The 16,431-nt window shown below is 40.0% G+C and overlaps 1 protein-coding gene across 2 annotated transcripts in view; it reads right to left on the bottom strand.

Annotated features, from left to right (window-relative positions):
- sorl1 (sortilin-related receptor, L(DLR class) A repeats containing) overlaps positions 1-16,431 on the bottom strand; it is a 192,292-nt gene that overhangs the window by 27,767 nt on the left and 148,094 nt on the right. The window contains exons 30-37 of one of the 2 annotated variants that reach the window (XM_060847062.1): positions 15,506-15,640; positions 12,338-12,496; positions 7,352-7,510; positions 5,505-5,633; positions 5,187-5,310; positions 3,740-3,903; positions 1,787-1,899; positions 1,209-1,313 (exon numbers count right to left, since the gene is read on the bottom strand). In XM_060847062.1, coding sequence (XP_060703045.1) covers positions 1,209-1,313; positions 1,787-1,899; positions 3,740-3,903; positions 5,187-5,310; positions 5,505-5,633; positions 7,352-7,510; positions 12,338-12,496; positions 15,506-15,640 — 1,088 coding nt within the window. The remainder of the gene's footprint in view (positions 1-1,208; positions 1,314-1,786; positions 1,900-3,739; positions 3,904-5,186; positions 5,311-5,504; positions 5,634-7,351; positions 7,511-12,337; positions 12,497-15,505; positions 15,641-16,431) is intronic. The other variant, XM_060847063.1, reaches the window with a different exon arrangement.

Below are 16,431 nucleotides of genomic sequence, written 5' to 3'. Positions count from 1 at the left end.
ATCTCATTGCTGTCGATCAGCAGACATTATCCAGTTTGGTATGAATAGTCAGTTTCTGCACTATAAATATTATACAACGGAGCATCCAGATTATAAATTTTAAGTCTCCATATGACATTACAAAATAAACATCTGAGCTATGAATTTCAGGAAGTTTACAACTTTGCTAAACTCGTTAAGCTTAGCAATCAGGGCTGCAGTTCCTAGAGTAGGGATCAGAGATTTATCATAGAACATTACAGCCTTCAACCCTCAATGTTGCGCCAACCTGTGAAACCAATCTAAGGCCTATCTAACCTACACTATTCCATCATCATCTATATATTTATCTAATGACCACTTAAATGTTCTTAATGTTGGCGAGTCCACTACTGTTGCAGGCAGGGCATTCCACACCCCTACCAGTAAAGAACCTACCTCTGCTATCTGTCCTATATCTATCACCCTTCAATTTAAAGCTATGTCCCCTCATGTTAGCCATCACCATCAGAGGAAAAAAGGCTCTCACTATCCACCCTATCTAATCCCCTCATCATCTTGTATGCCTCTACAAAGTCACCTCTTAACCTTCTTCTCTCTAACAAAAATAGTCTCATGTCCCTCAGCCTTTCCTTCTAAGGCCTTCCCCTCCATACTAGGCAATATTCTGGTAATCTCCTCTGTACCCTTTCCAATGCTTCCACATCCTTCCTATAATGTGGCGACCAGAACTATATGCAATACTCCAAGAGTGGCCATACCGGAGTTTTATACAGCTGCAACATGAATGTTTTGTACAGCTACAACTGTCAACCACTTTCGACAGTTCCCACTGAATTCAGCTAAAATGCTATCTCATCTCTGATAGCTGCTGAAAATTACTTATTGGCTTTCAGTGAGGATAGTAGGCTATCACTGATGTTCTCCATATTAGAATCGCACATTGATGTTCTCCAGTAATAGCTGCCTGGATGAGCAATAGTCTCGCAAAGCAGTTACACATGGAAGGAGAAAATGACAGTGGAAGGTGGTAAGGAAAAGAGAAGAGAAAAAATGACAGGCAGGAATAAAACCAAATTAAATTTAAAGAACTCCAGAATCAAAACACAACTGCAAAGGTGTAGTCTGCCCAAAATAATTTTTATATTATAATTTGGTTACTGAGCATAATTCAAGCAGAACAAATTGAATATTGAAAATGGTGTCAGTTGCCAATCCATAACACTTACCCTGACTACATACATAACATCCATCTCAAGATTTCTAATGTTTATGTGGTTTTCAGTGCATTCCAGTGAAGTCCACACATTCGATTCTTGCTTGCTGTACGATACCTGGAGCGGAACAAGAAAAAAGTTCTAGGTTTGACAGTATTCTCATCTACAACCCCACAGAAAGCTTTTTTCTTGTAATTCCATTGGGGGAAAAGTATCTAGCTCTGCATTCAGCTTCAAAACTCTTTTAAAGTGCTGCTTTAGACCAGGTGCAGAGTAAAACTTCCCACTTAACAACAAAATGTTGTAACAAATCTGTTGAGCTTTCATGAGAGGTCAAAATGGAACCTATCAGCCACTTTCCTAGTATTTGGGACGATAAAATATTCACATCAGCAATGTTATGGTGACATAAACTAAGCATATTTCTCTGGGGCAAAAAAAAAGTTTATTTCACATTTATAGTTCAATGGCAATGAATGCAGAAACTCAATGCAATGGGGCATACCCTTGCATTTTCTACTCAAAAACTACAACTAATTCAGATATTGAAGACTTTCACAACTTCATTTTCATGATTTGTACAAACTCACAATATACTCCCGAATAAGGCCATGGGCATTGATAGGGCGACTCCACTGGCAGGATATAGTACCATCATATATTTGGCTATAAGACAGCTGGAGATGTTGTGGTGGATCCGGTACTGCAAAGAAAAATGAAGTGAACTAATTATTACATCAGTATGATTTGGCTTCCTCTTTTACTAAACCAAAATCAAGTGGACATATACAAATGTGAAAGTTAAGTAGGATAATGCTAACATTCTACCAATACATGACTCTAATACAAGTTACTGTTCCACCATGGCCAATATGTTCCAAGTATTTTAAATGCATAAACACAGATTTCAACTATAATTTCTGCAAAACAAAACAGAATCAAAATATCATGGCCTGACCTGCCACACTCATCTTTACATAAACTTGAGCTCAGCCAAAAGTCTGCTGGTTCTGTCAGAACAGGGGAATCCTGTTCCCTCACTGGTGAGCATTACCTATCTCACCTCTTGGGCTCTGCACAGTCATAAATAAATTCTCAACTTTGATTTTAATTCTTTCCATGGGTCTCATCCCTCCCCCTCCCTAATTTTCTCCAGTCTTACCAAATCTCAGTTGTCTGTGCATCTCTAATTCTGCCTATTGTCCACCCCCAATTTTCATAAACCAAACATGGAACCTTTAGCTGTCTAAACCCTGGGATATGGAATTCTCTTACTATACCAGACAGAGGGTGGTGGAGAAGAGTTGCTTTTCAGACTAGAGGCCTATGACCAGCAGTGCGCCGCAAGGATCGGTGCTGAGCCTACTGCTTTTTGCCATTTTAATAATTGATTTGGATGTGAAGATAGCAAGATAGTAAGTTTGCAGATGACACCAAAATTGAATAGTGAAGAAGGTTACCTCAGAGTATAATGGGATTTTGATCAGATGGGCCAATGGGCTGAGGAGTGGCAGATGGAGTTAAATTTAGATAAATGGAAGGTGCTGCATTTGGAAAGGCAAACCAAGGCAGGACTTATATATTTAATAGTAAGGTCCTGGGGAGTGTTGCTGAACAAAGAAATCTTGGAGTGCAGGTTCATTGAAAATGGCATCACAGGTAGACAGGATAGCGAGGAAGGTGTCTAGAATGCTTGCCTTTATTGGTCAGAGAACTGAGTTGAAGAGTTGGGGTGCCATGTTGCGGGTGTCCATTGGTTCAGCCGCTTTTGGAATAGTGTATGTAATTCTGGTCTCCCTGCAATAGGAAGAACTTGAAAGGGTTCAGAAAAAACTTACAAGGATGTTGCCAGGTTTGGAGGGTTTGAGCTGTAGTGAGAGGCTGAATAGGCTGGGGCTGTTTTCCCTGGAATGTCGGAGGCTGAGGGGTGACCTTATAGAGGATAACAAAATTATGAGGGACATGGATAGGGTCAATAGACGAAGTCTTTTCCCTGGTGTGGGGGAGTTCAGAAGTAGAGGACACAGGTTTAGGGTGAGAGGGGAAAGATATAAAACGGACCTAAGGGGCAACTTCTTTATATAGTTAGTGGTATGTATATGGCATGAGCTGCCAGAGGAAATTGTAGAGGCTGGTACAATTACAACAACATTTAAAAGGCAACTGGAAAAAGTATAGAAATAGAAAGGATGTGGGACAAATGTTGGCAAATGGGACGAGATTGATTTAGGATCACCTTGGACAAGTTGGACTGAAGGGTTTATTTCCATGCTACGTATCTCCATGGCTCTAGTTTTAGTTTTCCATTCATCACAGCTCTTCTGTGTGTCAGGGTCATTGCAACAATTGCAGTGACCTTGATGCACTCATATTCAGAATGCTACAGAACACAAAATAAGAAACCATACTAAACATCTGCTTCTCAGATTTCAGCATCAAACAAACTAGATTAACAATATGATTGCGGACTGCATGATAAGGAGGTGTGAACCAGCTCGAGTTTATTCTGTAAAGAACAGAAGTATTTGGAAAATAGTACTCACAGCCCTCCGGTGTACGCAATATAATACTATCAGTTGGGCTATAGGTCTTAAGAAGGCAGTGCACTTGTACTTTCAGCTGGTAGGTAGTGTCAGGTTTCATAACAGTTACAACAAGAGTTGTTTTGTTACCAGCGTCTAAGCTCTTCCAATCATCACCAACCAAACTACAAGAGAAAGAAAGATCATCACCCAAACGCTTATCACCAAGTCCCAGAAATTCTTGATATGTTAGCCACTGCAGGAATGCATCTGTCCAAAATCACTGGATTCTCAAATAACATTGACAAGAGGACTGGAAAGTTCATAAATACTATTTGCAACATATTCTTAAGTACAAGTTCAATTTCTAGAACTAAAAATAATGCCAAACAACAAGTAATTCACCATTAAAAAACTTCTGAAGTATTAATAAATCCCAAACATGGTTTTCAATTATTAAAGCATGAACAAATACAGGAAGCTGCCCACCTCTCAAAAACAGGCCTTTCACATTAACCAGTTTATAAGTATAAACATTTCCCAGAACTTTTATATCATTGACTTTGCTCTCCTGATAACTGCTAGCAATCCATTTGTTAAATGGAACCTCAAAAACTTAAATTTTACTTTGAAATTTATGTAAAATTAGAACATCTTCACATCTTTTACAAATATCTTAAAGTAAGTAAGCGAGCCAGTACAGGTAGTTGTTCTAGAGCACGATTGTTGCATTATAGAACAATTGCACTTTGGAAACAGCGTTTAAAGTGTTGGTGATATCATCACATTATAGCCAACACATGTTTTAAAAGTTTGTGCTTTAGACACAGTGTCCCCAATTGCATTATAACGAATTTACATTAACAAAATGCATGTTATAGCAGAATAAACTGTACAGATATGGCAACTATTTTGTGAACAGCAAGATTCCACAAAAAAGCAACAATGGTCAGTTAGTCTTTTATATTACTGTTGGTGGGAGCAGAATGATGGACAGAATATCTGACAGACCCTCCAAGAGGGTCATGGGACAACTACAGAAAACTACTGGAGTAAATCAGAAGTCTAGTAAGCTCCAGTATCCAACATCCCACTCTCCAATCAAAAGCCAATGTTATACGTGGGAGGAATCGTGCCCGTAGCTGGTCTATCAGAACACATCTTTGGGACTTAAGGTACAGACAACATGATAGTGAAACTAAAGTTTCAGCCTTCAACATAAAAGCAAAATACACCCTGAAGCACACAGCCTAAGTTAACAATATTAAGAAGTTTTTACTCTTATCCTAATAAAAGATTGCAAATTCAAATTACATCACTATGGGCCAAAAGGTGAATTCTTCATTCAGGTAGTTAAATGCTTGACAGCTGAAAACAAACACCTAATCCAGGTCCAGTTTGTACAATCATTTTGGAAAAGAAAAGAATGGGGAATGGTGTAAAACAGAAGGAGTTATAGGATTATTACCTGTACAGTACAACATAGGTACATGATGGTGGCAAATTCTTTGGGCTCTCCCACATTAAAGAAATTGCGCCACGAAAATCAACTGTCCAGCGGAAATTTTGAACTTTGTATGATGAACTATCAGCTTAAAATAAAATCAAAAGTATACAATCAGTGCCAGAATTTTTATATTGCAGTACACAATCAAAATTAAAAATATAACACAACCCTTGAAAACTGGACATCATGGATAAGTTATTTTCAGACATATAGAAATACCACAACAATCCAACCCAGATACCGCTTCAAAGTTTCTTAACCTGGTCTTTAGGGACTTACCTGAGCAGTTCTTTTCATCACTACTATCAGAGCAGTCCAGAAATCCATCACAACGTTCCAGTTGGCTTATGCAAGTCTCTCCATCCTCACAAACTGTCTCATTCAGACACCGCAATGGAACGTGGGTAGCTAGGAATTAGATTCCAGAAGAATGAAAGAGCTAAGGCTTAACAAACATTAAAGTTTGATGCACTGAAAATAAAACATTGAACACCTAGCAAGCAGCAGGTTAATGAATACTTGAAAGTTAAAAGGCTAACATTTATCACGTTAATTAAAAAGTTTAAACGTGCAAGTTTTATCTCTCCCTTCCTCTTTCAGAAACCATTAACATTTACATTTATTGTTTTCTGCACTTTTAAACTTGCAGTTTTCCACTCATTTCTATTTTTCTAATCAACCTGTTCAGAGATGTTCTTACACACCACTGCAGCAAGTGGCTTTTAAATCAGGGCCTCCTGGTCCAAGGGTAGGGACACTACCACTACACCAGAGAGAGGACTTCGACTCACTTCTACTAAAGAGAGCTTCTCTAAAGAAAAATTCACGGGTTTTGGACACCACATCCCTAATTGCTCTGGGTAAGTTGCATTCTTGAACTCCTCTGCACTCCTAGGGGCATCCACAGTGCTACTGGGTTGGTAGTTCCAGGAGTTTGACCCAGCTATAGTGATGAAATAGTGGTATAGTTCCAAGTGACAAGGGGCACATGTGGGTGGTTGTGTTCACATATATTTGCTGCTGTGTCCTCCTAGATGGTAGAGGTTTGGATGCGGTGTCAAAAGAGTCTTGGCTTTTTTTTTTGCAGTGTATCTTGTAAATGGTATGCACCATTGCCATGTGCATTTGTGGTAAAGGGAGTAAATGGTGGACAGGAAGCTAACCAAGCAGGCTGTTTACCCTAAATGATTTCAAGCTTCTGGAGTGTTGTTGGAGCTGCATCTATTCAGGTAGGTGGGGAGAATTCCATCACACTCCTGACTGGTGTGTGTAGACAGTGGACAGGTACTGGGGAGGTAGGAGAGGGGTTATCTGCTGCAGAATTTGTAGCCTCTGACTTGTTCTTGTAGTCACAGTATTTATCGAGCTGCTGCAGTTCAGTTTCTGGACAATAGCAAGCCCCAGAGTGTTGATAGCAAGGGATTCAGCAATGGTTATTTCATTGAACTTCAAGGGGCAAACATTAGATTCTCTCTTCCTGGATATGGTTAGGTGTGGCACAAATGTTACAAGTCATTTATCAGCTGACATTGAATTTTGTCCAGTTCTTGCCTCATATGGCCATGGTCTACTTTGGTATTGGAGAATTCATTAATAGTGTTTTCACAATTTAAAAACAGATACACCAGTTGACTCTCACAGTTATCTGTATTAATCTCTAATATTATGGATGGTATCTCAGGCAAGAAATCATGTAACCAATGTGTGAAACAAAAGACTTCCAGTATAAGATGCATAGTAGTTATTTCTTAGGCTTTTCACAATATAAAATACACTACCTTTCATCCTTATATGCCAACTCACTAACTCAGCTTCTCTGTTACAGGGAAGCAAATTAACAAATCCAGTCCTCGTAATCAATGGCAAGGTGCATACAGAGACATGATGAGCAAGAGAAAATTTGAAACAATTGTAAATCCTTGCATTGTTAGGAGGTTGGGTGGAGGAAGACAGAGGGAGCTGAGAACAGGCTAAGATTTTTGATCAGCCTTGAAGCCAACTTGAACATAGATTAATTCCTGCTTCTGAAATGAAGTATTTAAGCAACCTTATTAGCAATTTAACTCAATAGCTTCCAGTGCAGAAAGTTTAATTTGGCAGAAGTACAATTTGGCAGAAGTACTCACGACAGTTGACTTCATCAGACCCATCACGGCAGTCCCTGTGGCCGTCACATTGCTTCCAGTTTGGGATACAGTTATGGCCTCGAACACAACGGAACTCGGAAGGGCTACACTTTCCAGCTGGATGCACGGTGGTGGTGGAAGTAGTTGTTACGCTTGCTGCTGAGACAGGACAGAAATATAAGAGCCCATAGATTCTATGAAATTTTAATACTGTGTTTATGGGAAGAAAGTAAATTCCACAGATAGTAAATCAAAGCAGGTAGTCTATATTAATAAATAATTATAAAGCATTTATAGAAAATAATCTGTACTAGATCACAATAGTCCATATTCTCATCATAAGGCATAAGAGCAGAAGTAGACCATTCAGCCCTTCAAATCTGCTCCACCATTCAATAAGATCAATGATACTCCTCAACGCCACATTCTGCATTTTCCTATAATCCATGTTTCCCTTACCAATTAAAATTCGGTTTGTCAATCTTGGCTTTGAATAAACTTACATGACCCAGCCTTGGCAGTCCTCTGTGGCGCACAGTTCTGCAGATTTGCAGCTCACTGAGAGAAGAGATTCTGCCTCATCTCGATCTTAAAATGTGTAACCTCTTATTCTGAGATTCTGCCTTCTGGTCTTAGATGTTCCCACAAGGGAGAGTCATCTATTCTGTCAAGTCCCCTGAAAATCTTGTATATTTCAATAAGGTTGCCTCTCATCCTTCTACATTCCAATGAAGACAGGTCCAACTTATCAAAGGCAGTCCCTTCACACCCAGGATCAGCCCAGTGAGTATTCTCTGAATTGCTTCCTCTGCCAGTAAATCTTTCCTTACAAAAGTGGCCCAAAATGGTTCACAGCATTCCAGCTGTGTCTGACTAGTGCCATGCATAGTTTTAGCAAATCTTCCCCATATTTATACTCTATTCCTTTGAAATTAAGGCCAACATTCCATTTGCCTTCCCTGTTACCCACTGAGGAGAAAGTGAGGACTGCAGATGCTGGAGATCAGAGCTGAAAATGTGTTGCTGGAAAAGCGCAGCAGGTCAGGCAGCATCCAAAGAGCAGGAGAATCGACGTTTCGGGCATGAGCCCTTCATCAGGACGTTTCCTGAAGAAGGGCTTATGCCCGAAACGTCGACTCTCCTGCTCCTTGGATGCTGCCTGACCTGCTGCGCTTTTCCAGCAACACATTTTCAGCTGTTACCCACTGAACCTGGATGTTAAGATTTTAGTGATTTATGCACTAGGACTCCCAAATTCTTCTGTTCTGTAACTTTCTACAGTCTTTTTCCATTTAAATAATATTTTGCTCCTCTCATCTTCCTACCAAAGTTCATAACCTCATTTTTCCACATACATTCCATCTGACAAGTTTTAGCCAGTTCACTTAAACTGTCAAGATTCCTCTGCAGGCACTTTTCTGTCATCCTCATCAACCGCCTTCCCATCTATTTCTGTGTCATCTGAAAAGGTAACTACAAATTCATGTTCTTTCCTCATTCGATTAATTAATATAACGTAAATAATTGTGGTCCCATCTCTGATCCCTGTGGTATTCCATTAGTTACAGATTGCCATCCTGAAAATGCCCACCTTATTCCAAATCTCTGCCTTCTGTTGGTTAGACAACCCTATACTCTTGCTAATATACTAACTCAAAAACCATGAGCTCTTATCTCATTATGTATCTTATTAAAAACACCATCTGAAAATCCAAATATATTACTCCACTGCTTCCTCTTTATTGATCCGGCTCGTTACCTCAAGTAATTCTAGTAAATTTGACAGGCATAATTTCCCTTTCACGGAGCCATGCTTACTCTTCTTGATCATATTATGTATTTCTAAATGTTCCACTATTAGATCCTTTATGATAAAGTCTAACATATCTCAATAACAGATGTTAAGCTAACAGGCCGATCGTTCATGTTTTAAATCTCCTTCACCTTTTAAACAAAGGTGTTACATTAGCAGTGGTCCAGTCTTCTGGGACTTTTTCAGAATCTAAGGATTCTTGGAAGATTACTGCCTGTAGATCCAGAGGAATCGGACCCATTTCCTTTAATACGCATCAGAACCTAATATTTCCATGTTTGCAGATGACAAAGTGGAGTAGGATAGAGTGTTTCTTCTCAAATGGTTGTGGATTTTGTGGAATTCTCTGCTGCAGAGGGCTGTCAAGGCTAGGAATCATTATCCAAAAAGCTGGTCTGTTAGGATGCCACATCCTTGTGCTTTGTAATCCTACATTTCTGCTTTTTGCAAAACCTTTACCCCCCCTACTCTCAGTTGTGACAAAAGAGTCACCGGACTTGAAACGTTAACTCTGCTTTCTCTCCACAGATGCTGCCAGACCTGCTGAGTTTCTCAAGCAATTTCTGGTTTTGTTTATTTACCCTTTATCTGTTTGCCTGTGGCTCAGGTAGTAATTCAAAAATTATTACTTTAGAGGTTCTGCTTTTCAATTTAATTCGCAAGTCTTCAGAATACTTTAGCAAAACCTCCTTTCTAGTCATACCAATGTCGTTATACCAATGTAGACGACAACCAGTGGATCCCTCCCTTTCCAAGTTCTTTTCCAACCCTGAGGAGATACCCTTCACCCTGAGCCAGAGGAGGCAACACAGCCTTCCTGCTCACGGCTGCAAAGAACAATATCAATTATACTGTCCCCTACCAAATCTATATTCCCATTTCCTCACCTCAGTTGAATGGTTCCATAAATCATGGTCAGTTTGTTCATTATCCCTGCAGTCCCCATTCACAAGAACATAAGAAACAGGAGGAATAGGCCATCTGGCCTATCAAGCCTGCTCCGCCATTCAATAAGATCATGGCTGATTTTTTTTTTGTGTACTCAGCTCCACTCACCCGCCTGCTCATGATAACCCTTAATTCTTTTACCATTCAAAAAATCTATCTTTGACTTAAAAACATTCAACAAGGTAGCCTCAACTGCTTCAATGGGGGGTGAACTCCACAGATTCATGACTCTTTGGATGAAAAAAGTTCTCTCTTAAATCTGATCCTCATTATTTCGAAACTATGCCCCCGAGTTCAAGTTTAACTCGCCCTTGAAAACAACATCCTTGCTTCTATCTTATCTGTTCTCTTCATAATTTTTCTCCAAGATTTCCCTCATTCTTCTAAATTTCAATGAGTACAGTATCAGTCTACTCAATCGCTCAACTCCACAATCAACCTTGTGAACCTCCTCTGCACCCCCTCCAGTGCCAGCACATCCTTTCTCAAGCAAGAAGAGCAACACAGTACGCATTATTCCAGGTGTGGCCTCATCAGCATCCCCTACAGCTGCAGCATAACCTCCCTGTTTTTAAACTCCATCCCTCTAGCAATGAAGGATAGTATCCTATTTGCCTTCTTAATTACCTGCTGCACCTACAAACCAACTTTTTGAGACTCATGCACAAGGACACCAGGGTGCCTCTGCACAGTAGCATTCTGCATTTTTTCACCATTTAGATCATAATCTATTTTTCTGACATTCCTACCAAAATGGATGGTCTCACATTTACCAACATTCTACGCCATCTCACTCACTTAACCTAACCCCATGCAGACTTTGCATCCTCTGCACACTTTGTTCTACCACTCCTCTTCGTGTCATCTGCAAACTTTTACACTCTACACTTGGTTCCCAACTCCAAATCATGTGTAGAAATTTTAAACAATTGTGGTCTCAACACTGATCCCAGAGGCATACCACTAAGCCACTGATTGCCAACCAGAAAAAAAAACTTATTTATCCCCACTCTTTACTTTCTGTAAGTTAACTAATCCTGTATCTATGCTAATACATTACTCATAGCACTGTGCACCTTTTGTGTGACACCTTGTTGAATGCCTTCTGGAAGTCCAGATACACCGGTTCCCCACTCAATGTCTTCAAAGAATTCCAGTAAATTAGTTAAACATGATTGGCCTTTCAAGGACCCATATTGCATATGCCCGATGGGACAATTTCTGTCCCGATATCTTGCTATTTCTTGCTTAATGATAGATTCAAGCATTTTTCTCACTACAGAAGGTATCAAGCCTATAGTTACCCGTCTCTTGTCTAGCTCCTTTTTTTAAAGCAATCATTTTTGCTGTTTTCCAATCTGCTGGAAAATACAGTCCATTGAGTTTCAAAGTCATGATGTTTAACATCTTATTAATAACTGTTGGCAGTAGCACAAACTGCATAAGCATTCTCACCTTTAACTAACAACATTTTGTCGTGATTAGTTAAAAGTGAGAATGATATCAGCTACAATGTCCCACAGTACACATCAAAAATTCTCAGGATAACAACTTATCTTTTAAGCATAAGCATTTATACTCAATGAGCACTGTGTATCATCTGCAACTGTTGGAGCAAACTTGTAGTTTCCTTGATCAAAACTAACATGACAATATCAGTGCACGAAACAGAATTTGCTTTGTACTTTCTGAAAATGGATAGGCATTTCCAATTCAGGTATTGCTCAAAGTTTGTGAGAAGATTTGTAGTCGGGTACTCGGTCTGTTCGCCAAGCTGGGAGTTTTTCTTGCAAACGTTTCGTCCCCTTTCTAACAACCCGCATCCATGAACACCAACTGGCCACGAAACGACACAACCAACTATCCCCAGTAGCCATACACTCAGATGACAAACAACATGAATTCGATTGGGACAACACCACTATTATAGGACAGGCCAAACAGAGAACAGCCAGGGAATTCCTAGAAGCATGGCACTCATCCACGAATTCGAATAACAGACACATCGACCTAGACACTATATACCGGTCACTGCAGCGAACAGCTACAGACAACCGGAAGCGACAGATTCAAACCAGTATAAATGCCGGAGGAATCAGCACAGAAGCGCTTCACAGGTATTGCACAAAAGGTGCATTAAAAAAAAACACATTTAACTATATGCAAGCAACCAAAAAAAGTTTCCAAAGCAGCAAAGACGGGCTGCCCATCCAATTGTTATTTACCTGGAGATGTGGGACAACCTTCCTCATCCGAACCATCCACACAGTCTTCATATCGATCACACACCCAACTGTTTATAATACATCCTCCGACATTACAGCGGAAGTGGTTGGGACCACAACTCAACGGAGTCTCTGTTGTAGGTTGAGCAGGTTCCCACCCTAAAACAATTGCAAACACTTCAGTAACAAAGCATTTAGGCTTCTGATTAAGAAATAAATTCTGGTGTCGGATGTAAATCAACAATGTTAGTTTCCCCTTCGTCCCCATTTGAAATCATCCCTTTCTCTTAATGATATGTCTGCCCCCTTCCGTTCACCAAGTCCCTCATTCATTGCTCAGCTGTGGTTCCATCATCCTCAGTTGAGAGGGGAAAGTAGGAAGATTTTTTTTAAATCATTTGTGGGATGTGGACATCGCTGGTTGGCCCAGCATTTGCCTGTCCCTAGTTGCCCTTCAAGACATATTGGTGAGCTGCCTTCTTGAACTGCTGCAGTCCGTCCATTGTGAGTTGACCCACAATATCATTAAGGAGGGAATTCCAGGATATTTCCAAGTTAGGACGGTGAGTGGATTGGAGGGGAACTTGAAGGAGGTGGTGTTCCCATGTCTGCTGTCCTTGTCCTTCCAGATGGGAGTGGTATTGGGTTTGAAAGGTGCTGTCTCAGGATGTTTGGTGATTTTCTGCAGTGCTTCTTGTAGATAGTACACACTGCTGTTACTGAGTGTTGGTGGTGGAGGGAATAGATGCTTGTGGATGTGGTGCCAATCAAGCAGGTTGTTTTGTCGATGGTGTCGAGCTTCTTCAGTGTTGTTGGGGCTGCTAACAGGGAGTATTCCATCACTCTCCTGACCTGTGCCTCATGGATGATGGACAGGCTTTGGGGAGTCAGACGAATACTCTCTGTGATCACATACGTAACATTTCAACGCATGTCTTAATTTTCTTAATGATGTCTTATGAGAGTTTCTTCCCCAACCTCTACCCCAAAGAAAGTGGTCATTTCTTTTATGAGAAGAAAAATTACTGTTTTACATCCCATTTGTCATCTTCCTCTGAAAGCACGTGCTTGGATAATGCTGACTGATGTACAGCAAGAAGAATTTGATTACATTCCACTGTTCTTTAGAGTTCTCCTAGTGTTGTGAAAAATACCCTCGACTCAACCATCAGATTTACTGTGGACATACAATTGCACAGAAGTACTATTCTTTAATACCAAAATACTATGAATGAACTGAAATAAATTAAAACAATGGCTAGGGTTTACAATCCAGTTAGTTGAAACACAAGTGCAGAGAATGGATGTGAAGGAAGTTAGGAGAGCTGGATTTGGTTTTCTGTACTAACCAACAGAAAAAAACTGAAATTCTTTCAAGGTGGAAGGTCTAGAAATATGGAACAACGAACTTAAATCCATTAACTGGACCTTTGCAGCCTCAAAGAAAATAAATGTCCTGAAGAGGGTGCAGTAAAATTAAGTATTCATCGAAGACAAACTTCTCTTTCTTTGCCGATCATTCATGCCTCCTTCACAGTCACTCATCCTTTCGCTTCTTGTTCCCTCCCTTCAATCAGATAACTGGGCTGAGGATTCGCAAATGCAATTCAATACAGATAAGTGTGAGGTGTTGCACTTTGAAAAGTCAGACCAAGATAGGACTTGTACAGTAAATGGTAAGGTCCTGAGGAACAGAGGGATCGAGGAATATAAATATATAGTTCATTGAAAGTGGTGTCACAGGTAGACAGGGTGGTGAAGAAGACATTTAGCATGCTGGCATTCACTGGTTGGGACATTGAGCATAGGAGTTGGATCATTATGTTACAGTTTTATAAGTCATTGGGTGAGGCTGCACTTGAAGTATTGTGTACAGATTTGGTCAGTCTGTTACAGGAAAGACATAATTCAACTGGAAGAATGCAAAGAAGATTTACAAGGATGTTGCCAGGACTAGTAGGCCTGAGTTATAGGGAGAATTGGCCAAGATAGGTCTTTATTCCTTGGAGTGTAAGGGAACGTAAGAGAAGGTGACCTTATTGAGGTGTATAAAATCATGAGGAGCAGAGATAGGATGAATACATATTTCCCAGTGATGGAGAATTGAAATGTAGAGGGCATCGGTTTAAGGTGAGAGGGGAAAGATTTAAGGAGGACCTCAGTGGCAACTTGCTCATGCAGACAGTGATGCATATATGGAATGAGCTGCCAGAGTAAATGGTTGAGGCAGGCACAGTAGCAACAATTAAGAAACATTTGGATAGGTAAATAAATGGGAAGGGTTTAGAGGGATATGGACCAAATGTAGGCAATTGGAACTAGCTGAGTGGGCACCATGGCTAGCATGGACCAGTTTGAGCCAAAGGGCCTGCTTCCATGCTGTATTACTCTATGACTCTATGATAACCATCCAAATTGAGTCACAGGATAAAGAGACCAAGAGTTGAGCAAATAAAGTAAACTGAGGGTTCCTTGTACAGTGGCAGACTCTCTATCTCTGAGTCAGGAGGCCTGAGATCAAGTCCCACCTGCTCCAGGTTGATTAGAAAATATCTATAATGTAAGCTGAAACTTTAGTCCAACAGACTGCTGCTCTGTCAGAGAAGATGCTAGGCTAAGATCTCAGTTACCTCTCCAAGTCAACACAAGGAACCTCACTGCACAGCTTGAGGTTAATAGGGACATTTTCTCAGAATCATGCCTAACATTCCACCATTAAACCATCTCTACCAAATTTTAGCTAAAAATACCCGGCCACACAGCGAGACCTTACTATCATACTGACATACATCAGGGTTTGAAACATAATCTATCTGCTAAGAATACGGTAGATGCTAAATAATTATACACACTAATTCAGCATTCATAAATAAGTTTTACCCAATTCGTCGTTCCATATTTCTAGACCTTCCACCTTAAAAGAATTTCAATGAAAGTGACCATTTTCATTACAATACGGAATTCTGTTATTCAACTGTAATTAATTCGCAGCCATACAGCTAAAGAACAAAATAATAACAAATCAGCAGTTGTTATGCGGTTATAGGAATGCAGAGGTACCTACAATTTTAAAAAATGCAAAATTTGCAAATATTTTCAGTCAGTTTGGAATTGTACATCCCACCCACACCACATGCACATACTATTACTTAGGCTGAATGTTTATACCAGGACAGTTTTCTTCATCAGACCAGTCTCCACAGTCATTTTCTTGATCACACTTCCACCATGTTGGAACACAATTCCCATTCCGGCAGGCAAAATGAAAATATCTTGAGCAAGAAGGTGCTTCAGTTGGATTTTCTGCAGTGATAGAGGACAAAATAATAACTGATAAGCATTATCTTTTACAGCGATACATAAAGAAAATGATTTACATTGTAAAGACCCGCTGTGACTCCCTTAAAAGAACTGCCAATAATGGATCCTTTGATTAGAAAGCAAAACAAATAATTAACTTCCAATTAATGGCCCACTCAAACTACACTTTACTTTGGTGAAAGCTGACTGGAGGACAACTAATAACTGCCCTTAAATAGAATCTTCCTTTGCAATGCATGAGAAGTAGACAGGACATTAATTCTCCACATTCCTGGCAGTAAATATCAATACTACACAATTAAAGAATGCATTAAACTTCAATGTTGTACTTCAAATGTTTGAAAGGCTGAGCACCACAATGAACCTTCTTGAGCCTTAGGTGACTCTGCCAGGGATTTTATTGTATTCAGAGTAACCCAATATTTCAGCAAGGTAGTTTCACAGTACGAATGGAAATGTTGATTATTGATCTGAAATCGGGTTCATTAACGGCAGCTCAAGAGATAGATCAGTCAACGGGGCTGCAATTCTTCTCACTCTATTCCAGGTAATCTTGCGAGCCCAGCCTTGGACGATAGTACAGACAAGCAACACGATCTTCATTGTGTACATTTTTATTGCTCATCAACCTCCAACAAATCTATTCCGTACACCAAAGTCTGCTAATTATGATCATACATCAAAAACTCTAGATCTTGTTGATAGACTGGGGTAGGAATGGAGCAATGTCTCTCTCAGGACAAATGTGTGCAATCAATATTTACAGATTCTTC

This window comes from Hemiscyllium ocellatum, chromosome 29 (genome assembly GCF_020745735.1).
Source record: "Hemiscyllium ocellatum isolate sHemOce1 chromosome 29, sHemOce1.pat.X.cur, whole genome shotgun sequence".
In the NCBI taxonomy this organism is placed as follows: Eukaryota; Metazoa; Chordata; class Chondrichthyes; order Orectolobiformes; family Hemiscylliidae; genus Hemiscyllium; species Hemiscyllium ocellatum.
The sequence above is the reverse complement of the archived record's forward strand: the minus strand, read 5'-3'. Positions and strand labels throughout refer to the sequence as shown.